At 40.0% G+C, this 24,078-nt stretch overlaps 1 protein-coding gene across 2 annotated transcripts in view; it reads left to right on the top strand.

Moving 5' to 3' along the window:
* Positions 1 to 24,078, top strand: part of XPO1 (exportin 1) — a 35,187-nt gene that overhangs the window by 535 nt on the left and 10,574 nt on the right. For both annotated transcript variants that reach the window (XM_014254671.2, XM_014254670.2), the window contains exons 2-13: positions 144 to 199; positions 3,837 to 3,968; positions 7,586 to 7,687; positions 11,533 to 11,605; positions 18,941 to 19,002; positions 19,079 to 19,123; positions 19,207 to 19,388; positions 19,868 to 19,916; positions 20,010 to 20,129; positions 20,230 to 20,358; positions 20,946 to 21,104; positions 23,472 to 23,669. In XM_014254671.2, the coding sequence (XP_014110146.1) occupies positions 3,843 to 3,968; positions 7,586 to 7,687; positions 11,533 to 11,605; positions 18,941 to 19,002; positions 19,079 to 19,123; positions 19,207 to 19,388; positions 19,868 to 19,916; positions 20,010 to 20,129; positions 20,230 to 20,358; positions 20,946 to 21,104; positions 23,472 to 23,669 (1,245 nt within the window). In that variant the 5' untranslated portion in view covers positions 144 to 199; positions 3,837 to 3,842. The remainder of the gene's footprint in view (positions 1 to 143; positions 200 to 3,836; positions 3,969 to 7,585; positions 7,688 to 11,532; positions 11,606 to 18,940; positions 19,003 to 19,078; positions 19,124 to 19,206; positions 19,389 to 19,867; positions 19,917 to 20,009; positions 20,130 to 20,229; positions 20,359 to 20,945; positions 21,105 to 23,471; positions 23,670 to 24,078) is intronic.

Genomic DNA, 24,078 nt, shown 5'->3' with positions numbered 1-24,078 from the left:
TTCTTTTTTTCCCTCCTTCCGTGTTTTTTGGTTTTTTTTTTTTTTTTTTTTGCTTTTTTTTCCTTTTTGGGAGTGGGTTATTTTTGGTGGTCTTTTTTTATTTTCTTTTTTTTTTTTTTTTTCTTGTGGCGTGTGGTGGTTAGAAACTTGGCTCTCCCGCCCCTACTTTCTGAAGGAAGAGGCTGTGAGAAACCCCTAGGTAAGCGAGGGTTGTGGGGGGGTCGCGATGGGCAACGCGGAGGGGGCAGAGGGGGGGTATTTTGGGGGGCAGAACGGGGGGATGTGCCCGTGCAGGGGGGCACAGAGCCTGGCCTGTGCTAGGAGAGATGTGATGAACCCCGTGGAGAAGGCCTGAGGGGCGGGGGTGCGCTTGGATGGGGTTTGGGGTACGAGCATCCCCGGCCTGGCCGAGCGCAGCCACGGATGCTGCGGGGGATGCTCCTCGTTAGGAAGGGACCGGGCAGGCTGGGATCGGCTACGGGCAAACCCGGCGACATAATCTGTAAATTATTAGGAGTGGAAGTTTCCAGAAATATTTTTTTGTGTGTGTGTGTGTGTCTGTGCAGCAGTATTGAAACGTCCGCCTGGATCACGTGGGGAGCCCTGTATAGAGCGCAGGGCTGGAGCCCAGGGGAGGAGGAGGAGGAGGAGGGAGGGGCTGCGGGGCCACCGCGCTCCGCAGGGCCCCGGCCCGCCCGACCCACCGCCCGGGCCCGTTCCCTGCCGGGAACCCGGGCCCTGCCGGCCCGAGCCGGGAGCCGGAGGCGCTGCCCGAGAGCCGGGGCGCTGCCCGCCCGCCGGGGCGCTGCGGCAGGAGCCGGGGAAGGGCCGCCGCGCTGGGTGGGTGTGAGTTATTTCCAGCCGAAAATGAACGCTCCGAGGTGTCGGGCAGATGTTACTTAATCCGTCTCGTCCTTCTCCTTCACGTGTGTGTGAAGGAGCGAAGGGAAGGGGCGGTTTCTTTGCCATTGCTGGTGTGTGGAGCGTGATGCGAACGCGTTTGTCGTGCGCTGCGTTTCAGAGGCGCTCACCCCTCCTGGGTGGGATTTACAAGCGATGCAGCTAATTCCTTGGAAGAGGGAGGAAACTCATTTGCATTGCGTGCTAAGAAATGGGGCACAGTGACTCTCCCAGGGTGGGTTTTTTTGGTTGGTTTTTGGGTTTTTTTTGTTTTTTTTTTTTAGTCGCTGCCCCCATTGAGCTTTAAATATCTGGGTTCAAGGTGCTTTAGGATTCATGGTGAATGCTCAACATTTCTTACTATTAAGTGCCTGCTGTTATTCCTGTGCGCTACATGCCAAAATGAATCGGGTCTACCACAATAAGTTAACTGTTGTGTTAAAGGTCCAGGGTCATCGAGAGTTGGGATAACTGTGTAAACAGTGCTGTAAATGCAGTTCTTTTGACCTTCGGTAGATGTCACATTCTTGCTGTGTTGTAGTTCATATTTTTTTCTGCCTTTTTTTTTTATTATTTTTTAAAAAACTTTTTATATTGTTTCTGTTTGCCCATTTATTGAAGGGCTGATCAGTGGTGGTTCTTGGAGCTGAGGCTTAAACGTGTTCTGGAGATCAGGCATGATGGGGGAGGGAAAAGTGTAGGAGTACAGTAAATCAGAGATTATGAGCCTCATGTGGGTACAGTGTTAGGAGTGGGAGATGGAGTTGGTTGCAGGTGGTGGTGGCCACAAAGCCGCCATTTCTGTGTTTCGGCTGCCGAAGTAGGTAGGTCGTTTTGAAGATAATGCTGGGAGTGGCGAAGGGCCCTATTCAAAACATTTCCTTTTTGCTTCCATGTGTTGAATAACTTCTCTCGGTCACGCTGCTCCTCCCTGGCGCTCTCGGGGCCGCCTGAAAACCACTGAAAGAGGCTCAGGTCTGAAATGAATGGCCCTACCTGAAGAGCGACTGGTTCACGACATTTACTGTAGTTTGGAAAGCGCTTTCCCGGCTCACGGCTCAGCCATGGAGGCCAGATGTGGACAAAAAGGGGCGTGCCTGGGAGCACGAGTGGCTGGGGGAGCATTAACTGCTCTGAGCCTCTTCATGGGTGCAGTTTCCTTCTAGTGGTGCTGCTCACTACTCCTCATTTGCCCGGTGACATTTTCAGCCTCCTCCTGGGCCAAAAGAATGAAATGAAGAACAAAGTCAGCCTTTTCTGCTGCTGTGTTTCTCGCTTTCAAAGTTAACATTGCAATTTTGAAAACATTAGGAGTTGAAGGAGGGAAGAATAGACGTGGAGTGTTAATTTATTTTGTTCTGTACTTGATGTTTATTTTCTCCTGGTTTTGCAGGTACATGTTGTAAAAAGACTTGACTGGATGTTGAGATCAAGCCCTTAAAATGGTTGTGTTAGTGTAGTAACACCGAGTTTTCTGATTGAAAATTCAGTTAGAATATTTGGGTTGGAAGCTACTTTTTTATATATAAGTAAAAGAAATTACTTGATGCTACTTGCAAAGACACATTTCTAAACAAAATATTTTCCTTGTCTGGATGCTACTGTAAAACTTTCACTTAATTAGCAATTACTAGGGTTGAGGCACAGGTTTGTCTTGCTCCTTTTGAGCATGTCTTAAATACATAAAGCATAAAACATATTCTTCCTTACACCTGGAGTTACTTAGTAAGAGCAAATCTGACTTTATGGGGTGTGTTCCTGGAAGAGTTTCAGGTTGTATCCTTCTGGGTATGCAGATGGTTCTGGTGGAACTTTTTGATTGATCTTTCACTTGCCCAGACTTCTGGCTGTTTGTTGAGTGAGCAGTTTTGTGTGAGATTTGTAGGTTTACAGGGTTTGAAAAGTAGGGTGAGTGGCACAGAGGTGCTGTAGATGGCAGAGTGGGAATATGTGTTAGAGTTGCCATTTTCTGTGAGAACAGGGCAATAAACTTCATTAGGTGGGGGATAGAGGGTGATGTGAAAAAGGTAGAGTATAACTTACCATCAAAAATTCTGTGGCTTCTGGCATGTTTTCCTGCTTTTCATGAATGTCTTTATCTTGCACCAGTCTCTGGCTGGTAAAGAATATTATGTGCACACCCCACCTGACTCCCTTTGCATAATATCAAGGCTGCTCTATCTAGGACAAAGAGTTAATGCATGTGTCCCTGGGTTTAGGGGACCTGAAACCTCCAGTAGAATTCCATTTCAGTTGGAAGTGATCTCACATGGCACACAGAGTAACCTGCTGATTGAACAGTCCCTTTGCTTCATGTTCTCAAAGTGCCTTCAGTCAACTTAGTTTCAGTGGTAATTTTTTACTTGGATGTGGTTAACTTGGAAGGTGGTTTTCTTTTTTTCCCCAACTATTTGAAAAATGCCCTGTGGCTAATTTCTTGCTCTGTGTGTAGATCACGTTTCACCTCCATACCCAAGTGTTTAAATGCTTTTGGAACTGAATCTTCTGAATGTGCATGTTGGCCTTGGGAACTCGATACTCGGCTGAGATTGCCAGTGTGGGTTTTGGTTGTAGTGACACAAGACTTTGCGACCAGCAAACATGTAGGGGTTGATACCTGCTTTGAAATAAGCCCCAGGGTGTTGGTAACGCAGCCCATTCTCTAGTCCAACTGTTATTATGTGTTCTACCTGTTGAAGACCCCAAGAGTTGAGCTGGGGTAGTGATGGGTGAGTTTTTCAGGGAGGAAAAAGAAAAGTTTGTCCTGGTATGTGCCCTACAATCAAAGCAGTGTTGTACTCAGTGTTATCTACTACTGCTAACATAAGCATCTTGTTTCAATGAGACAAATGAGCTAAGTTGAAGCACTTGCTTTGCAGCTGCATCTGATAATAATTTCTTACTAATTGATCAGTTTTTTAAAATTTATTTTGCAGTAATCTATGCCAGCAATTATGACAATGTTAGCAGACCATGCAGCTCGTCAGCTGCTGGATTTTAACCAGAAATTGGATATCAATCTCTTGGACAATGTGGTGAACTGCTTGTACCATGGAGAAGGTGCACAGGTAAGGTGGACTTGGAACATACATTTATTGACCATGTTTAACAACACTTACAACAAATCAGCTGAGCAAAATCAATTCACTCCAGTTACAATTAGTAACATTAGTGAATTTACTGAGCTAGTGACTGGAGTATCACTGGCAGTCACATGAAATGTGAATTCATGTTGCAATGACACTTGGAGAAATATTTATTTGGTGTGTGTTCATTTCTAGCTTGCCTTCTGATGTTGAGAATTATTAGCAAAAACGATTTGGTATGGACAGTTGGTGCAGCTCACCTTTTCTGACTTAGTTCTTCAGGAGGGTCTGAACTACCTGTTACTTGTTATTATGGACAGAATTGTGAAGCCATAAATGTAATGTTCACTTCAGTGAAGAATTGTTTTTAAAAGAAAAAGTGATGCTATTACTGTGTTTGTATTTATAAAGAAACATGTCATGCCTATTTAATAGAAGAGTTTGATCCTTTCTTGTTTCTGGTCTTTTTTATTTCCCATTACAGTTTGCAGAGGTTCTTCTTGCATTCTTTCCTTTGGGCTTAATACTTCACAATCTGCACTAGGTTGAAATGGAAAGACTGTGCATTTGTGTGTTTGCATATATTGCCTTGAAAGTGAATCTTGTATTGCTTTTATCTATTTCTTGAACTTTGGAAACAAGACTTTAATGTTGAGAGAGTATTGCTACAAAGGGTGTTGGCATAGTTCCTCTTCTGGCAGATTTTAATTGTTCAGGCTCAACAAATTGGGAGTTTCAGTGTCAGGCATCTCTTACTAAGATAGTCTTGCACAACAATAAGTGAATTAAATGGGACAAAGTAGCTGATGCTTTTCTATTCTTTCCAGCTGTTAGAATAAACAATGATATACTTGCATATACTTGCTTTGTGTATCTCTTTAGGGGAAAAAAAAAGCTTTTGTAAAGCTTACTAATGTGAATTCTAGTAGGTTTTGAAATACCTTGTTGTTTGAAATATTTGCATTTTGAGTGTCCTAAATTGAAATAGTTGCTTGCTGTAGTTTTTTAAGTGTTTGAATGATAGAAAACTCCTTGTAGCTTTTGCCTTAAAAGTATGGACATCTGTAGCAGTTTTGTGATCTTTTGCTGCCCTGCAAAACAGGTGATGCTTATAATGTTGTTTGGTTTGAAAAGAGTTGAAAAAGTTCTGAAGGTTTATAAGGAAAATAAAGGATTAACTCTGAATACAGTGATCAAATTTCTATTGTTCTGGCATTGTGAGAAGTTGCTTCACTTAAAACAGCTGGGAAAAGTCTCCAGTATTTAGAAAATCAGTACAATAAGATGCAAAAATTCAAGAGGTGGTGTTTAATGAGCAAAAGTGAATTATGATTTACTTGTTTAAATACATGTACTTCTACATGTCGCCTCAATGAAAGTTTCGTCAGCTGTTTTAGTACCTTTCCAAACTGGAGACATTTCAGGGAGTCTGAGCTTTTCCCTTGTCCAGGGGATTAAAAAAAATGCAAGAAAAAATGGGTCTCAGTGGAGTCTGGCAGCTCAAGTCCTTTCCTAAAGGGTGACAGGAATAATAGGAGTTGAGGAAACTAAATATTAAAATTGGGAGATTACAAGTGGTTTTCCTGGAATAGGTCAGGGTAATGTCAGGGTAAAACAGGTTTAGAATGCAACCTGAATGGCCTGTGCTGAACTTGCTTTCAGATTCACCTGCCTCCTCCTTCTGCTTAGTTCTTATCTCTGCTTGCAAAACTGTTATCTGCTGATCTATATTAGGCAAGAAAGAAGCTATTTTCTGTCCTGGAGATTTACATTTTTTTTCTCTTAGCTTTTTTGGGTATACTTCTCTGAAAAGAATGTCCCCACCCCAGTGCAACACATGACTAAGGAGATTTCATGCAACTCATAAATGTTTACCTGGACTCATCCCAGCCTTTTAATTCCATTGGTCTGTTAGATCTTCACACGTCCAGAAAGATTATTTGCAAATTTTTTTTTAGTACCAGCAACATTGTGAGGCTTTGTTCCTGATTAATCACTATTATTATATTTACATTGTTTATGAAAATACAGGATTTGATGTCCAGAGAAGGGGTTAGTGGGTATGAGAGCAAACCTCTCAGCACTGGGAGGAGGATGTGGACTGTCTGTATTTTGTTGGTGTTGAAATTTGATCTTGGGATACATCACCAGTATTTGAAGCAAACAGGAGACCAATATAAAAGCACACTTTATGTTTGTACCTGGAAGTAATACAGCTATTCCTTCTCTTTTAAAACTAAAATGTATTAAAAGTGCTGGTTTTTCTGTTTGTTGTTTTTAACTCTGATGTCACATTGGAACAATAGGGCTGTACCGGTTGTAGTCTTAAACAGAATATTTATATGGTACTTGTCCATATCAAATCTGCAGGGACTTGCTGCTCCAGTTGCTCCACTGTGCTCAATTATATCAAGTATTTTATATCCCAAGTATTTATATTCCTTCTCTATTGGAACCTCCGATTTAATTTTGTAAATCACATGCCAAATCTGTCAGTTTCTTGTATTATATATATGTATAGGTTTGGGGTCCTGATTGGGTTTCCAAGTTGCTGAAAGTACATGTTTTCTTACACCAGTTGCTGATTAGCTCAAGTATGTACTTGGATGAGACTAGAAAGCTGCATGGCTGTAGTAAGTTCAAACTGTTGAAATTAATCCTAAAGCAAAGCTTTAACTGCTTTGTAACTGTCAAATTGGCTCTGCAGTGCAGTGAAAGAATGAACTAAGTTCTGTTAATTGTGTTGTAAAATCCCCACCTTGTTGGTAAGGCAGTGCCTGATGCTTGTAGGGGGTACAATTTGCAGCAGGATTTGTCAGTGCACGACACTTTTGGAAATGGCTGACATCACTTTGTCTCCCTAAAAATTCTTGAGGACATCCAGGCTTTTGAAAAGGATGGCTAAAATGAATTCAGCTATTTCAATGTGTACTTGCTTCAGATGAGGTTTTCAAGAAACCACAGCATCTAGGAGAGTAATTGATAATGTCAATCCTAAGGAAGAGCAAACCATTAGCATGACCATCTCCCTTCCTTCTGCTGGCAGGTTTTTATTATGGTTTTGTAGGTTGTTAGGTACACCAAGGATCCCTCTGAAGTAGGGATTGGAGACCTCTAATGCTCTGCTTTGTGGTTCTCCAAAATAAATTCAACAGTTTGCAGCACAAAACAGTGTTCCTTAAAGCTGGCACTTTGTACAGAAGTGTTTCCACTGGAACTAGAAAGTTTGGGTGCCCTAGGATGAAGTTTTATCTAGATGACTTTGTGGAAGAGGAGAGAACTTCATTCCCTAGTAGGTTTTCCCCCTCATGTGTGCTATTCTTGCATGTTTGCTGCTGGTCTGGATGAATCATTCAGGATGGAAGAGTGGAAATGAGAAATTACTGTCTTACATCGATGGGCTTTTGGATTTTGGTTGTTACTAAACTTCAGCTGTCACAGAAGGAGGCTTAAGGAACTTGTTGCTGCTGGTTGAGTTCTGTCTAACTCTTAGATCAGTAATTTAAATGGAGTGTTACATATTGATGTCTTCAGTGATAGTATATAACTTCTTAAATAAGCTAATGTTAACACTTTTTTCATATCAAATTTTCTTTCAGCAAAGAATGGCACAAGAAGTGTTGACTCACTTAAAAGAACATCCTGATGCGTGGACAAGAGTTGATACTATTTTGGAGTTCTCTCAGAACATGAATACCAAAGTAAGCAAATTAACTTTTATTTATTTGGTTTTCCTCTTTCTTCCATTCGTAAACTTTGAGGAAGGTATCTCATTTTTAGCCATAGACTTTATTGATTCAAACCATATTTTTTTGATTGTCTTGTTTGAAAAGTTGGCTTTAAGCAAGAACTGTAAATGAAAAAAGTATTCAGACCTCCTCTTACATTGCCAAGAGATTCTCCCTCCCCCCCTTTTTTTTTTTGAGGATGAGCTGAATTGGATACACAGAACTTTTTTCAAGGCACATAGAAGCATTATGCCCGTTCCCAAGATTGGTATTGTCTATATAAATTTGAGTCATGAAAAGTCTCCTAGAGCCACATTTTGTCCTTGGGTAAGTGCTTGGCTGTGCGTGATCATAATGAAAGCCATGTGCACATAACTGAGGAGAAAATTAGTCCCTAGGTGTGTTAAAGACAAAACAAACCCTTATTAGGCCAAGGTTTTGAGCAATCAATAAAGGGTAAGCACCCCAAAGTTTGTAGTACATCAGTTCTTTGCTACTATGCAGAACACATTTGCTTTGTACTGCTGTTGGAAATCCATCCATTATGGTAGAGGCTAAAATGGGCAGCACTCAGGGCTTTTTCTGCAATTTGAAATGCTTTACCTAAGACTTGTGAAGTTTGAGCCAAAAAAGATGATCAAAATGTGTTTTCACTGTCTTAAGTTTGATGATTATTATCTCAGATAACTGACATGCATGTTTTTCTGCTGGATACACACTGTGCTCAAACAGAAAAAAAAATTGTGTTTGGATGGTTTCTGAAATCATGTGGTATTCATGAAGCAGTTCATATTTTTTTTTTTTTCTCTCGAAGTTGAGGGGAAAACAGTTTAAAGAACTTCCTCAAAGTAACACCTTTAAGCACCTTTAAGTAACAGTGTTTGCCTGTTTGCTTGCCTGGTAAACTTTGCTTTTTATACTGACAGACATTACTAATGTTTAAGTTGATTTATCAACAGTATTTTTAAAAACTCAAATTTGTCTTGTGAAAAATGAGATGATTAGAGGAACAGAAAGAAAGCAACAGGTAAAGAATTCTTCAATTTACATAAATTGCAAATGATTTGGTGCTAAATTTATGCACTATGACATTTGGCTTTTATGCAATCATATTTTTTCTTTAATTAAAGCTGTTAACACTACCTGATATTAATCATAATGTTCCATTATGTTGATTGCTTGTAATAGGAAGAAAAGGGGTGTCTTCCTGTGCAACTGACACAGCTAGGCTTTGACGGCAGGCCTCCACAAGGTCTACCCTTTTGATTCCCTTTAACTGAATTCTGTTCATCAATTGTTTTTTGTTTCTTGGGAGGTGGGAGGGAAAGGGATTCGGTGCATAAAATAAGTAATAAGGGTGCCATAGAAATTTCTACCAGAGGGATCATCCCATGCTTTTTTTTTTTTTTTTTTTTTTTTTTAAATGAGTCTTTTGCTGTTGCCTGTCCCTCATCTTCATAACTGGGCAGTGAATTAGTGGTAGACAATTAGCAATGAGTAAACCAGGAGCAAATTAGTTTTTGAAAGGCTTCTGTTTTACACAGAGTTAAAATGCATTTGCATATGCTGTTGCAAGTAGTTGATTAAAAGGCAGAACTTGGTAATTGGTATCAGTGACTTTTTTGGGAGTGGTGGTTCTCATTATCAGAGAAATTAGGGTGATTAGAACCATCAAACCAAATGAAACAAAGTAAAAATCCCCTAAGGCTCCTTGCAGGATGTTGGGGCTGATAGAGCATTTCCAGTGTGGTGTGGCAAAAGGATGTGCAGGTGAGGGTTGTACACAGTGATTTTCCTGCTGCTGCTGTTCAGTGTCACATGTGAGTGCTGGGGAAAAGGAGTATTTTTAGGATTGAGGAAGAAGTGAACAAGACACTGCAGAGGACAGAAATCCCAAAAGAATGAGTAGAAACCTTTGCAGCATGAACAGCTTAAGGTCCATGAACCCAAATGAGATGTTTGAGCACGTAATGAGGGATAGGTGTGATTGCTAGAGCGGCTGTCCTTTTCTTTGACTCCAGGAAATTCTCAGTGAGGGAAAAACCCACTGAAGATGAGGTCTGTTCTTTAGGTTTTTCATCTAAATTTCATTTGGTCATCTAGTGTTTATTTAAAATGAAACTAGGCTTGCCATTCTGGTATAAAAGCTAAATAAGTGGAAAAAAGTTTGGGAGAAAATGAACATTTCTAGTTAGTTGATATCTGAAAAATTAATGCATGTGCCTGTAGAACATAGAAATTTCATTTGAGTTTAGATGTGCTTCAGGAAAGTTAGCCCAGTCTGATATAAATATTCCTACTATCAACATTATTAGGAGCTTTTGTAAGTATGTTTTGTAGCATGAGTCTGGATCAGTTGCAGATGGTGTCTGTAAATTTACAACAATGGCTGAAATCAGTTTCTGTGAAGCATTTTGCTTAAGAATGTTTTTGCATGTTTTCCTTCAAATTCCCTTGATTTCATTTAGCTTTTATGTCACATAATTAAATCAATTTACAGGTTAAAATCTAGTGCATAAGCTTTTGCTGCTGACCATGGAGGAAATAAAAATACCCTGCCAACTTGCTGTAATTCATATTTTTTCTTGGTGGCCAAGGTTTTGGAAGGGGACAGAATATTTTGCAAATCCGGGATGTACACCTGAAATTGCCTGGGAACTGGGATCAGATAGAGAAGGAAAGGGATGTAGGTTATGTTAAGATGAGAACAGCAAAAATGCTCTTTTAATACAATGTAGCTTGGGACAGTCTACATTGTGTTCCTTTAATTAAACTGAAATCTGTATGATCCCTTTGGTTGAAATGCTAATGATCCTACTTTGTGTAACAACTAACCATTTTAAAGAGGAACTCTTATTCTCAGCCAAACTTGGAACTGTGAAAACTTGAGTTTACCTTTCAGGCATTGATTTTTTTTATTTTTATTTTTATTTTTTCTTCCTAATCCACTGTAGATAAAGTAAATGCAAAACTCCTCATCCCCTTTTCTCTCCTGTCTATTCATGTTAATGGGGTTTTACGTATTAAAGTTCTTTGGTTGTACCATGACAAACTTCTTTCCCTGTTACTGTGAGTTGGCAGTAGGGACAAATGGGCAGAGGGAATGGCCATTTTGCAACGTTGATGGTTTTGGGTAGGAACGTAGGAAGGAATTCCTGAAAGGTAAAATTATTTCCAAGAGCTTATTCACATTTTTGTTGTTCTTTGACTGAGCACAAAAGTTCATCTTTAAATAGTAGAAATAGCTGCCATATTGGGGTGGGGATTGAAATTAAATAAACCTGTGGGTTGTCTTGCTGTTCCTAAAGTAGCACACCAGTGAAGTTTGGGAAATACTTTCTCTTGAAAGTGCCAGTGTGAGGACATGTGATGCTAAGACAAGATTCTTTTTTTTCCAGCTTTTAGAGGAACAATAGGAAGCTTGAGACACCATCCAAGCTGCTAAATATTTTAGGAGCCTGGTTGTGTTAATACTCAAACTTAGGAGCAGTCATTTGTGATATGAATTCATATCTGGCTGCTACTTTTCCAGATATCCAAAATTGTCTGCCAGAGGGCTTTTCATTATTGTTTTTTTTCCCCCCCTCCTGGTGTGAGCATGATCAAACAGCAGGACTTAGTATAGCCAAGAATAAAACAAGAAAATACGATGCATGAAACCTCAGTAAATGGGTGAATAGACATATATTTAATAAAATTGTTAGTTTAATAATCTTGAAGTCTTAGATGTTAAGTGTGAATGTCTGATTGAATGAGAGTCCTGCAAGTTAGTTAGTCCTACAGTAATGTACTCACATTTTGTTCTTCTCCAATTTCAGTATTATGGACTGCAAATCTTGGAAAATGTGATAAAAACAAGATGGAAGATTCTTCCAAGGAACCAGTGCGAAGGTAGGGAGGGATTTGTCTTTTCCTCATAACTTTGTGTATTAACTGAGATTTAGGCTGTCAATCTCTAAGTAACATTCTGTCATATGTTACGATATCTTGAGTGATGAAAACCACATCTTTCACTTCTGTGACAGTGGTCTCAGCGGGTTGGTGAGCAGCTGAAACTCTGTAAATTTGTGGAGAAGGTGTGACTGATAGTTTTGAAACATCTGAGGTGTGCTCCTGACATTGAGGTAGATGTTTTCATTCGCTGTACTTGGCACAGGAGGTTTGGCTTTCTTCACCTTCTCGGAGCAGCCTCAAGTGGACTCTGTGGCCCACTTGTTACCTTGTGTAGGTTTGTGTAATTATTTTGGAGTTGTAAGCAGTTAGCAACGATTTTAAAATAGAAACACTAAGTGCACTTTCTTACCTGTTGATGGTCACTCATTCTGTTAGGCAGGGAGGGTTTGATTCATGAAGTGTATAAACAGGCAGATTGCTCTAATTGGTGCAGTATAGGGTAAGACTCAGTCTTCCATCAATGCAAGGAAATTGGAAGTCTTCAAATAAATTCTGTGTTTCCCCTGCCTTGTAGCTGGCAGTGTTGCTGATTTTTAGACATTGGCTACAGTAAATGGAGGTACCCCAGTGGTTACAGGGTTAGTGCTTTTCACTTGGCTGGCTGTCAAGTCATCACAACTTGGACTTCAGAACATTAAGTGCAGACACCTTAAATTCTTGCCATTACATGGTGTCACTGTTCTGTACTTGGCTTTTTACTAAAAGCTGGTCTTGGAAATAATTAAAATTAGTTTTAAGTAAGGTTTTTTAGTAAAAATCCAAATTTTTGCTGTGAGCTTTTATTAACCATGCTGAGACATGCTTTAAATTTTTACTGCCAGCAGTGCTTAGGTTCTGAAAGCATATTAAATAAAACGGAATTTTAAGTATTGATGAAAACAAGTGCATAGAAAGAGACTTTTACAGTTTTGTGCTTATTCCTCTTCCCCCCTTCCCCCATCCCTTCCAACTATAGGTTGGCACTGGGCAGCTGTCTTTGAAAGTAAACCTGAAAGTGAAGTTTCCATTCATTCTGCTGTTGGAGGTTTCTAGGGAGCAGCTTCAGCTAAGGCTCGAACACAACTTTGCCCTTTTGAGAAATTAAAAGTTCTTAGTTAAAGTTAACTGTTCTTTGTGCTCTTAATTATTGGAGTATCTCACCTCAGTCATATTTTATGTCCTCAACTATGAGCACTTAGTTTCAGCATTTTGAAGTTATTGTCATCAAGTTTTTGGCTGTGGGAGCAGGCAGAGCAGGGGAAAAAGGAGTTAGGAATATTGCCCATTGGTGAAGGCAGATGTAGAACAGATGTCACAGGGATGGACCTAACTTGATACTTTGGAACTGATCAAGTGCCAAATACAGGATATAATTCAGGAATTCCAGGTCTTACAATTCATGCTACTAATGCATGGGAGAGCTGAGAAACAGTAGTGTTAGGATGAGGTTTCTGCTGGCTGTGCTTTGGGTCATTTTATCTTTAGCAGTGACAGTGCTGTTGGAGTGGTTCCTGCCATCTAACAAGATGCAATAACTCCATATGTTACAAGGCAAAATAAAGTTACTGTAGTTGTGTAATCATCTTGAGGTATCCTATTATTACTTTTTCTTACTTGCATATCTATGAAAATTCCAGAAGAAACAACAAAAGCCTTTATACTAACGGAAGTATGTTGTTTGTTCAGCTTTTAAAACATTTTCCCTTTGACAGAGGCAAACTAAAATTGTGAAATTGACTTTTATCCTGTTCTAGGGAAACTGGGTTAGCTGGCTTTTACTTGTGTGGTAGAAGAGGAACCAAATGTATTTTCTTGTACCATGGCATTTTATCCAGCTTGGCCTCAGTGGTATAGGAGGGAGAATCTGTTTCATCTCTAATCCAGTTTGATCTGGTCTGTGGTAGTTCCTTTTTTGATTTTTTTTTTTTATTTGGCTGATGATACTGGCTGGTACAAAAGAGCTGCTCCAGAGCTCATTCAGGTGGCTTGATTACCTGGGAGATAGTAAGGCTGGTTAAATTGAGGTTTCCTTGACTCCAGCCATTCTTTGGTTGACAGGATTTTCCTGTTTGAAGTGGAATGTGTGTGCAGCAAACTGAAACTCGCTGTACAATGGAATGCTTAGTGACAAAGCAAATCATGAAGGTTTCAAATCAGTTTTATCTTATATCATAATTTATAAGATGCGTCTTCTGTATGTCTGGTTGTTTTGTGTAGTAAATACAGCTGATGAATCTTACTGTTGGTTAAGAGGAAATCAAATGCATTTATGAGAAAAACACAGTTCCCCCTTTGTAGCAACCGCAGTGCTTAAGAGTTAAAAGTCAAGAGCAGATCTGAATTAAATGGTCAGTGAATAAAAAAAGTTTTTGAAACGACTTCCCTGAAACTTGTCAGGAGAAGTAAAGCAATGTTGTTAATTACAGAGCATGAACTGTAACTTTTTTTTGCAGATTTTTTTTTTTGTTGTTGTTTGTTTTTAACAAGTTGTGCATCAGAATGACTTGTTGGGCTGTGAGGTTAGCCAGAGGTTTGTTACTGCTTCTGTCCATGTGCTGGAGGGTTTCAGCTTCCAGCCTTGAATTTCAAATGCAAGGAGGAAAATGTTTTCTTCAGACGTCTTCTTTAGACTTGAAGCTTTGTTCTGAATTTTTTATTTTGTTTTTTAAAATAGCTTTTGAATTTGAGCTTTTCTGGCCATGCTGTCTTTTAACTTTTGTCAAACAACTTTCTGTTTCTCAGGTGGAGTTGTTTGCGAGCACTTTTCAAAAGTTCATTTTTATCTTGCCATAATTCTGAAAGAAGAACTGGGCAAAACAATCGATTTACAATTCTAAAATACTGACATGGTGGCGTTTTGTTTTTCTTGATTTTTGGTTCACTTTTGGAGTTAGCAGTGGAAACCAGTTGGTTGGTTCTGTAGACAAAGTGGCATTTATGAGGCACAGAAGGGGTAAAATTCATTTGAATCAGAAGCTGGACCTGCATGTTCAGCCTGGAGATGTGTTCAGTCATAGCCCCCAGCAATGGTTAGCCTTGCTCTGGGTGATTTATAATGGCTCTTCCACGTACACAAATGATGTCATGTGGTTCTCATTGAAGCCTGGCTGGGGTGGGTGATGTATTCCAGAACATCCCAGGCAGTGCTGAACCTGGCTGATCGCCAGGGTGTTGTGCCATCATTCTCAAGCTGGAGTTCTGACTTTATTGAGGTGTGATACTAAATTGCCTTAACTCCGATACCCTTTAGAGCTGATTGTTTAATAACACTCAGAATGGATGGCATTTGATTAAAGTGCTGTGGTCTCAAAAGGATTTTCTCTGGCTGTGTAAAAACCTGCCTGGAAAGAAAGGCTTTTTGGTCTTCAGTGCAGTGATATGTTTCATTAATCCTGCATTGTGAAATGAAATACTGTTCCCCTGAACAGAGCGAGCTTGTCTAGAGTGTTTGGAGCTGGAATGGATAAAGCACTTCTTCATTATGAAACACAAATTGCTTGTACAACTTTTCTCCTTCTGAAATGAAAAAGTGAAGTGTTCAGAAATGCAGTTCAGTGTTTTCCAGGAAAGTCCTGGAGTTGAGTGTAAAGCTTTTGATGCAGTTGAGGAAGTTTTTCTGTGCAGAGATGAGATATTTTAGTGGAAATTCCTGGCCTGCTTCATGAGGAGGATGGTTCTTTGGTGCTCTGTAATGAAGAGGGGATGAACTACATGGCACATCTGTGTGTGTGTGAAGACAAACTCTGTGCGTTTTTTCAGAGTTTTCAGGAGTTTTCTGTTGAAAAGCAAATAGAACATGGATTGATTCAGTTCACCACTAAGGGGTAAAGTTGATTGTGGGACTGTATGGGAAAGCAGTGTTTCCTAACACTAAAAATAAGATGGTATTTTGACTACATTTTGGGACTAAACAGTTCTATGTGTGTATGCATACAAACATCCCCAGAGGGGGCAGCTCAGCTTTAGCATTTGAAATTCTAATTTTGATTGCAAAATAATGTTAATTTGCTGAGTTACATTGCCCACCTGATTCATTTGTGCCTATTATTCTTTAACACAAGCAGAAGCTTTATTAATCTTAGTAAATTAGAGTGAGCTTGCATCTGCAGCAGCAGCTAGAATAATTTTTGACACTTGTTAAATGCTTGTGCTCTGTGATTGCACAGAAAGCTGTGCTTGTGTGCCTTGAGGACAAGAAGTGGGTTTGTTGCAGGTGTGTGTTTGCTGATTGTGTCCATGGTTATTTACCTGCTGTACTGGGCTGTGGCAGAAGCTTGGTGCTCTGGGTGCAGAGTGTGCAGGAGAGGTAATGGCTTCCTAGAACACATCCAAAGGTTAAACTGTAGGATATTTCCTCAAGTTCAGGCTGCAGAAATTAGTCATGTTGGATAATGTAACATTCCTCACTGTCCCAGTTTCACTCTAAGCATTGCATATCTTGGGTCACTTGGGAAAACAACTTTCCCTCCAGGAAGTGTTTCACTGGATGTTTGCCTCTCTGTCGAGGAGCAACTTTCACAGAAGGATGACAGTATCTGATGGACATTCAGGAATGTTCTAAAAGGCCTCAAGTTCGTGCCCTTGCTCTATCATCCCTTTTATGGTACTTTGTATGAAGTACTTCTTGGGCTTAGCTTTCCAGAAAATTCCATCAGTGGGGCTGGTCCGGGCCTGGAGCAAGGTCTGCTCTCTTTGGTTGTCCTGAGATCAGTGCAGTTGCAAGGTCAGATAATCTCAGAGGAACATTTTGTGTGTCCTGGGTGTTGTGGTCAGTGTGGCTTTTGTTTTGTTTTATTGGAAGGTCTGTTTTCCTGCACTGTCTGTCTCTTCCTGCTTGGCTCGCTAAAGGGCCTGAACTTGGCACTTGTGGTGTTGGCCTCTTCAAGACATGTTCAGCTGCTTCTGTGATGGAATGAGACCTTCTAGGCAGTGCCTGTGGGGCTTGTGCATGTTCTGTGCTTTCCTTTTTAACATAACACTTCCTTTTAAGTTCCCCAAACACTGTGCTTTTAGCTTATCCCATGGATTACTACCCCTGAATAGTTTCTTGGACATGTTCTGTTGAAAGATGGTAATGAGCCTCTGGGCTGATTTTTGTCAGAATATGAATTTGACATACATTTGTTCTGCTGAAAATTATCTTTCCTATGATAAATAAATGGTAAATAAATGAGCTATTAAATATGGAGCAGAGAGCGTAACACTTGAAGTTAAAGAGGAAAAAGTAGAAAATGGCATCTGAGCCAAAAAGGGCATTAGAGAATTGGATAGCTGCTGCTTTTAGGGACTTTGTTCCCTGGATGGACAACCTCAGGAGCCTGCAGTGTGATGTGTGAAAAGGAGTAAGCTTTTTAGGTTGTCTTTTGAGCTGTGGTCACCATTTTTACTTTTATTTTAATTTTTTAAATGGAGAAACTGTGGAGCAGAGCAGCTGTTCTCCTCTGTGGGTTGCAGGGCCGGATCGATGGCAGCACAATATTCAAGTTGTTACTGAATGCCATTGATGCAGCAAGATGGAAAATATCATGGATCTGCAGTTGGAACTCTTAAGAGCAGTATTAACTTTTTAATTCCTTTTTGAAATGCAAAGAATTGCAACAGTAGGCTTCCCTTAGTGGTTTGGCAGATGGTTATAATAGTTTGGTTTCTGACACTGCAAACCTATTTCCATGCTATTTGGGGAGCTTTCATATCTCATTTGTAAATTACTTTAGTGCTTCACCAAACAGTGTGTTTTAGGTTTAAAACATTAGACCGGGCCTATGATGTCAGACCAGTGCTTGGTAATAACTCTTACCCAGTGCCTGACAGCGATACTTTAATAATGACCTTCTCCTGGAGTGATGGGGATTGATCCCAGTTGACAATGATGAATAGTTCCACTTGCAATTGGAACTACCTGTAGAACAGCTCCTGTCTAGTATGTATCTAATGGCTCAAGGTCTGGATCTAGTTTTTCCAGATTTCATGAGGATGCAATTAATAAATTGTCCCTTTTAATCCTCTTGCTTAAGCCTGAAATGAGGAAAAAAAACCAAACCAGATGTGAATTTGGTCAATCCTTAGACAAGTTTTAAAACTTGGAACAGAGGCTGTGGATTATGTCTTCAACAGAAGACATTCTTCTACTTAAAGTAACAAGTCCTGAAGTCTTCAACATATGCATGTTGTCTGCGTGAGTCAGCTGACTTGTCTTGTTGAAGAAATGATTGAAACAAGATTTTTGGGTTTGTGAATTTGAATAGCAAAGCATCCACCAATTCTCAAACTTCCTTACGACAAGAAAACACTTGCCTGGTTTGGAGTGCAGTGTCAGAGCTGAGCTCCTGGAATGTTCACTTGGGTCGTGACTCCAGGCCCTCTGTGTGTGCCTTTTCCTGGGACTCGGGTGTTCTTATGCAGAATAGATATTGTTACTGGGAAAGTCATGGCTTCCATGGATTTAGTTGTTAGGAGTGAGCTGAGGGTTAGGTGGCAAAATGAAACTTTGGGCATTGTAGCTTCCAACAGTGGTTGGGGTTTTTCTGGTTTTATGGTGGAGCTGAAAACTCTAAAATAATTTAAAAACATTTGGAGGAAAAACACAACAAAATGAACGGTTTTAACACACTGTGTGTCCCTGGTTGGCCAGTTGCCAATGTAAGGAAAAAGAAAATGCAATAAAGCAGAATTTACTGACTTTGTGGACTCGGAGCATCCATATGTGCTATAAAAGCCCAGTGGTTCGCACTCGAATTGTGCTGTATTAGTGAATGAAGTTTTGAGTTCTGTTCTTGTGAGATGTCACAGGGGAAGCTTTGCTAAGCTCTTGCATAGTGTTTGACTTTGAAATGCTGTATATAAGAATTCCTGTGTTGAAAATGGATCACCCAAGTAGACTGGAGTATCTGTGAACTTCTGCATGCAGTGCTGGTCGTGTGTCAGAACTTTCCATGCACTTCAGCAAACCTGGCATTAAAACTGCAGTCACACTTAGGAAGTTCTCTTTATTCTTGGAGTTCACTTTCATCTGGTACAAATTACTTCAAGAACATTCTAATCCTTAGTCTGTTGCTTTATTGAAATAGTTTATGTGTAAAGCCATTTTGTCCCTCTGAAATATCCCCTGTCAGGATTGATAAAGGTGTATTTTTCCCATGTAGCACACAAGAAGGATGCTCAGTGACGCATGCTTATCTGGCCCGTTAGAGGCGTTTCTGGTTTAAAAACATGAAGAATCTGAATTCAGAAATACTTGTTGCTACATCTGTGGTATCTGGCATAGCTGAAAATAAATCCCTACCTCTTCTGCAGGTATTAAAAAATACGTTGTTGGCCTAATTATCAAGACCTCATCTGACCCAACGTGTGTAGAAGTAAGTGAAGCATTCTCAGGGGGGATGAGGGAGGAGAGTGTCGTGCAAAACCTGACTCTTCTCTTCTCCTTTCCAGAAGGAGAAAGTGTATATTGGGAAACTGAATATGATTCTTGTTCAGGTAAGCTGGAGTTGATAACATTTTAAACCTTATACATCTCTGCCTTTGCTGCGTGTCTCACGTATGGCTGCTTCCCTTTGCAGATCCTGAAACAGGAGTGGCCGAAGCACTGGCCGACGTTTATCAGCGATATTGTGGGGGCGAGCAGGACCAGTGAGAGCCTCTGCCAGAACAACATGGTGATCCTGAAACTGCTGAGTGAAGAAGTCTTTGATTTTTCCAGTGGCCAGATTACTCAAGTAAAAGCTAAGCATTTGAAAGACAGGCAAGTATATCTGTTTAAATCTTAATGAGCAGAGTAAGACTTTGTGCTTGCTACTAAATAGTTGGTCTCACTTGGAGCTTTTGTGTGAACACCTACAGCTGTGTAATTCCATTTTTGAGCCCAGGAGGGTTACTGATTTTTCTTTGAAGCAGTACTCCTAGGGGATCCCTAACTTCATTTTGTACACACAGGGATTTGTACCTTGCTGCAAGTAGTATCTGTTGACTGATGGTTCCTGTGCTTTTAACACAGCATTCAGCGCTGATTGATTGTATTTCCTTCTTTCCTTAGAATTTGCAGGCACAGGCTTCAAGCTACTTCAAATATGCATTATTATCATGAAAATGGGGATAAGCCAGGTGGTTTTTGAATGCCTCCACGGGCATAGGTCTTACGGACCTGTCCTGTGTGCACAGATATTTTGATTTATGGAATGTGGAAATGCTTAGTTTTCAAATATTTTTTTTTTTTTTTTACAGCATGTGCAATGAATTCTCTCAGATATTTCAGCTGTGTCAGTTTGTGATGGTAAGTCACATTTCTTTAATGATGTTTTCAAAATTCCCCCACTTTGTGCCTAACAGTGTCACAATGACATAAACTCTAAATGGTCATTTACAGGAAAACTCCCAAAATGCTCCCTTAGTCCATGCAACTTTGGAAACTTTGCTACGATTTCTGAACTGGATTCCTCTGGGATATATATTTGAGACCAAGTTAATCAGCACACTAATATACAAGGTATTATTGCAAAAAAAAATTATAGTTCTTAAATTTAAATACCAGTTGCAGAAAAGCTGTATAACTGTAATGCTCTTTATTTTTTTCCTTCCATCAACAGTTCTTAAATGTTCCCATGTTTCGAAATGTCTCTTTGAAGTGCCTCACAGAGATTGCAGGTGTCAGTGTAAGCCAGTATGAAGAACAGTTTGTAACACTTTTTACACTGACCATGATGCAGTTAAAACAGGTAAATGTTTTTCAGAAATCTCCCTTTGAATTTCATATCACAAAATCCATTTCTGTAGAAAGTTGACAGTTTGATGTTCATTATAGAGCTTTTGATAGGAAAAGCATTGTTCTTTGGTGGTATTTGTGGCTTGATCAGAAGATGCCAAGTGTGTTTTTCTGAACTTGATTGCAGCTGTATTTCTGCTCTATCGATTTGATTAATTTAAGAGATATTTTGAGTACTTGGGCTGTCTCACAGGGAAATGAGAACTAAGTGTCTCAAGACCTATATTGACTTAACTTCTGCAAGTTTCTCTTTAATTTTTGGAAGAGATAGAAATATTTCTCATTAAAAGCCATGCATCAAATTTATATAATTTGATGATTCCCATCTGAGCAGTTCAGATTCAGCTACATGAGTCCTTTCCTCAGTGTATTTATATCATAACTGGATGGGCGAAGGGGTTTTTTTAAGTCTTTTCCTCTCTTGGCAATGTTGGTCCATCTCGAAGGTTCCTCTTAAAAAACAAACAGCAACATGCTTGTTAATAATAATGTAGTTGTTCTGTATAGAAAGGGAAATTCTTGATGATTTCTTTTTGTTAGATGCTTCCTTTAAATACCAATATCCGACTGGCGTACTCAAATGGAAAAGATGATGAACAGAACTTCATTCAGAATCTCAGTTTGTTCCTCTGCACGTTCCTCAAGGAGCATGGTCTACTTATAGAAAAAAGGTTAAATCTGAGGGAAACACTAATGGAGGTAAGTAGCTTGGTTTCTCTGGTTTGGAAATGTAGCAGGTGTGTTCTCGTGCTCAATGGATGTGATATTAATGGAATTTCTAGAGCATTGTACTTAAAGTGGGTAAGAGAAAAAGAAGAATACAACACCCCCTCAAAAGGTTTGTTTCCTAGTATGCTTCAATGGCATTCTGTTTTCAATGATCCCTTACCAGTACAATGTCTGAAAACTGTGTCTCACCCTCTTCTTACATGTTCCTCCATAGAAGTTTCAAATAGTGCTTCAAAGTAAATGAATATATTCTTCTTCCACAGTTTATGTGTTTCTGCTTAACTGAAGCATGGAGAAGGGGTGTTGTTACAACTTCCTTGGTCTGTGTTTTCACTGAGCATCCAGAGCTGCTCTCTAGGGTCCAGCTCATGCTGTAGGCCAGTTCCTCCCTCTCGATGTAGCTTCTTGCCTAATTTGCCATTTCCCAACTGAAAAGCTTTAATTAATCCTCAAGGATGAGACTTCCTAGATAATAAAGATCAGGTGTGCCAGTGGCAGAGCTCTACCAAGTGACTGTGACAGTGAAACCACTGGGATTGTGGCAAATAGTGGAGATTCAGATAAGAGTGAAGGGTTGGGAAGGCTGGAGCACTGAGGGTACTGCTTCGTGCTGTAGTGGGGGTAGATCACAAGATTAGGGTTTTCAGTTGTGTTGTTTCAATTGTGAATAACCCTTTTGTGGGGATTGAACTGTTCTGTGGTAACTTTTTGCTACTGCTCCACTCCAAGGGAATGGAAGTTGCTCCATATCCCCTTGAAGCACCATTTTCTGTTTGCCAGAATCAAGCCCTGTGTGGGTTTGGGGGGTTGTAGGCTGAGGAACTGCCCTGAGACAGGGGGAGAAAAACACCACCCCAATTTTTAAACCTGGAGATCAGGTATACTGGGAGGGGAAAGTACATTTTGCAGGTTGATTAGCTGTAATTCAGTGTGCCCATCTGAATTCCAGTATGTTCCAGCCAGTGTTCTCAATATCTTCGTTATGGAGGCAGCCCTCTACAAAAAAAACACCCATAAAGCATATTAATAAAATTGGTTGCAAATATCAAATTGTAGCTCGTTTAGAAGGTGGACTCAAAGGAGTGTCACTTTTTTATTTTACATTGAGCAGCTGGTAACAGTTCTAGATAATTTCCTGAATTTGCAAGTAGTAACCCTTTAAAATAACTGGGAATCAGGGGCACACAGCTCAAGGCTCAAGTTTCTACTCAAACTGAAAAGCTGTACTAGGAAGACCTGTGTAAAACAGTTTTTTTACAAAACTGGATTCTGAAGACTTTCAGTCTTGTCCAGAATGGTGAAATGTTTAACTAAGTTCTTATGCCTGCCTAAAATGGTTGCAAATTCAACTTCGGTAAGCTCTGGTGTAAGAGAACCTAAGTATGGGTTTACTTTAGAAAGATGTGTGTCATTCTAACCTGTTAGTTCCTGCACATGGCATGTGGCAGGTCTCCTGAAATTGTTCCGTGGATTCACTGGATCTCTGTAAAGTAGCAGAGGACTCCACATGAGTTATTTTAAGTGAAATAACCAAGATAAATTGGTGTGTAAATATTAATGTATGGCTGTCCTGAGTCCTTTTGACACTGTAGGTGGAGATCCCGAATCAGGTCTTTACCTTTCGGAATCCTCTAAGTTGTTGGAGTGCTTAAGCTATGAAAATATCCCCAGATTTTATCATTTCATTCTGTTTGTTCACTAATGGGCAATTGCTTTGATATCTTTTACCAGAGGCTGCATAATAAGCTTAGGCAAAAAAGGTTTGTCTGTGAATTTCTCTGGTTGGTATCTGAGCTTGTCAGAATTGCATCAGTGGCTTTCCCTGCTCAGCCTGCTCTGGCTGTTCTGTCAGGAAAAAAGTTGAAAATGTTCTGGTAGATGACTTCTCTGAAAGCAAAGGAGCAGCATTCCAGGGTCAAAGGATCCAGAACAAAGTAGCAACAATAGCCTTGAGAATAGCAATCACTGACACCAGCTGGTGAGGCTTTTTTGAGGTTCTGAAAATGCCTTGCAGAGGCTCCAGAGGCTGTGGGTTTGATAATTTACAAACAGGCTGGTTTGGTGATGGCATTTCTAAGATGTCTGTAGGCTATTTCAGATTGAAGAATACAAACACACTTTGAAAACAACAATAAGTGACAGGAATCCTTGGTTTTGAGTTGCTCTGCCAGTCACAACTCTGACCTGCAAGTAATGTCATTGCAATGTTAATGCCTCTTGTTCCAAACTCTTACATTAATTTGGCATTTTGTCAGGATTTGGATGACTGAACTTGAAGCTATGTGGCTTGATGTGAGATATACTCAGTAACTGGGTGTTGAAACCACTGTTTTCCAGGCTCTTCATTACATGTTGCTGGTATCAGAAGTTGAAGAAACTGAAATTTTCAAGATTTGTCTGGAGTATTGGAACCATTTAGCTGCTGAGCTTTATAGGGAAAGTCCGTTCTCAACGTCGGCTTCTCCACTGCTTTCGGGGAGTCAACACTTCGATGTTCCTCCAAGGAGACAGCTTTATTTGCCTGTTTTGTCCAAGGTAATCCATGTTCAAGTCAAGGCACTGGTAAAGATTCAGATTCTGTTTGTGAATTTGAGCTTTTGCTTCATGTAAGGAGTGACATAAGAAAACTTACCTTAGAGTAATAGATAGTTGATAAAACTCTAGTTATATAATCATGGTGAAAATACTTTAGGATGATACCAATATGTAATAGCATTAATGTGCTCTTTCAGCTTTAAATTACTTAATTTTAAAATAAATCTGTATTAAGCAGTTTCTGTAAACTGGAAGGCTGGAGTGTTAGAGTTGGTGGAAGCCCCATGTGTTTGGGAAAAGTGGTCCTTAAAAAGACCCCTAATATGACAGAAGCATTTTGAAGCTCTGGAAAGTATAAATACTACATAGGTTTGGGGTTTTTGTTTATTGGAGGGAGAGAAGTCAGCAG

Source organism: Pseudopodoces humilis, chromosome 3 (genome assembly GCF_049639895.1).
Source record: "Pseudopodoces humilis isolate 2021_Gansu_Grassland_sample_001 chromosome 3, ASM4963989v1, whole genome shotgun sequence".
Lineage (NCBI taxonomy): Eukaryota > Metazoa > Chordata > Aves > Passeriformes > Paridae > Pseudopodoces > Pseudopodoces humilis.
Note: the sequence above shows the minus strand (reverse complement) of the source record. Positions and strands in the feature narration are given on the sequence as shown.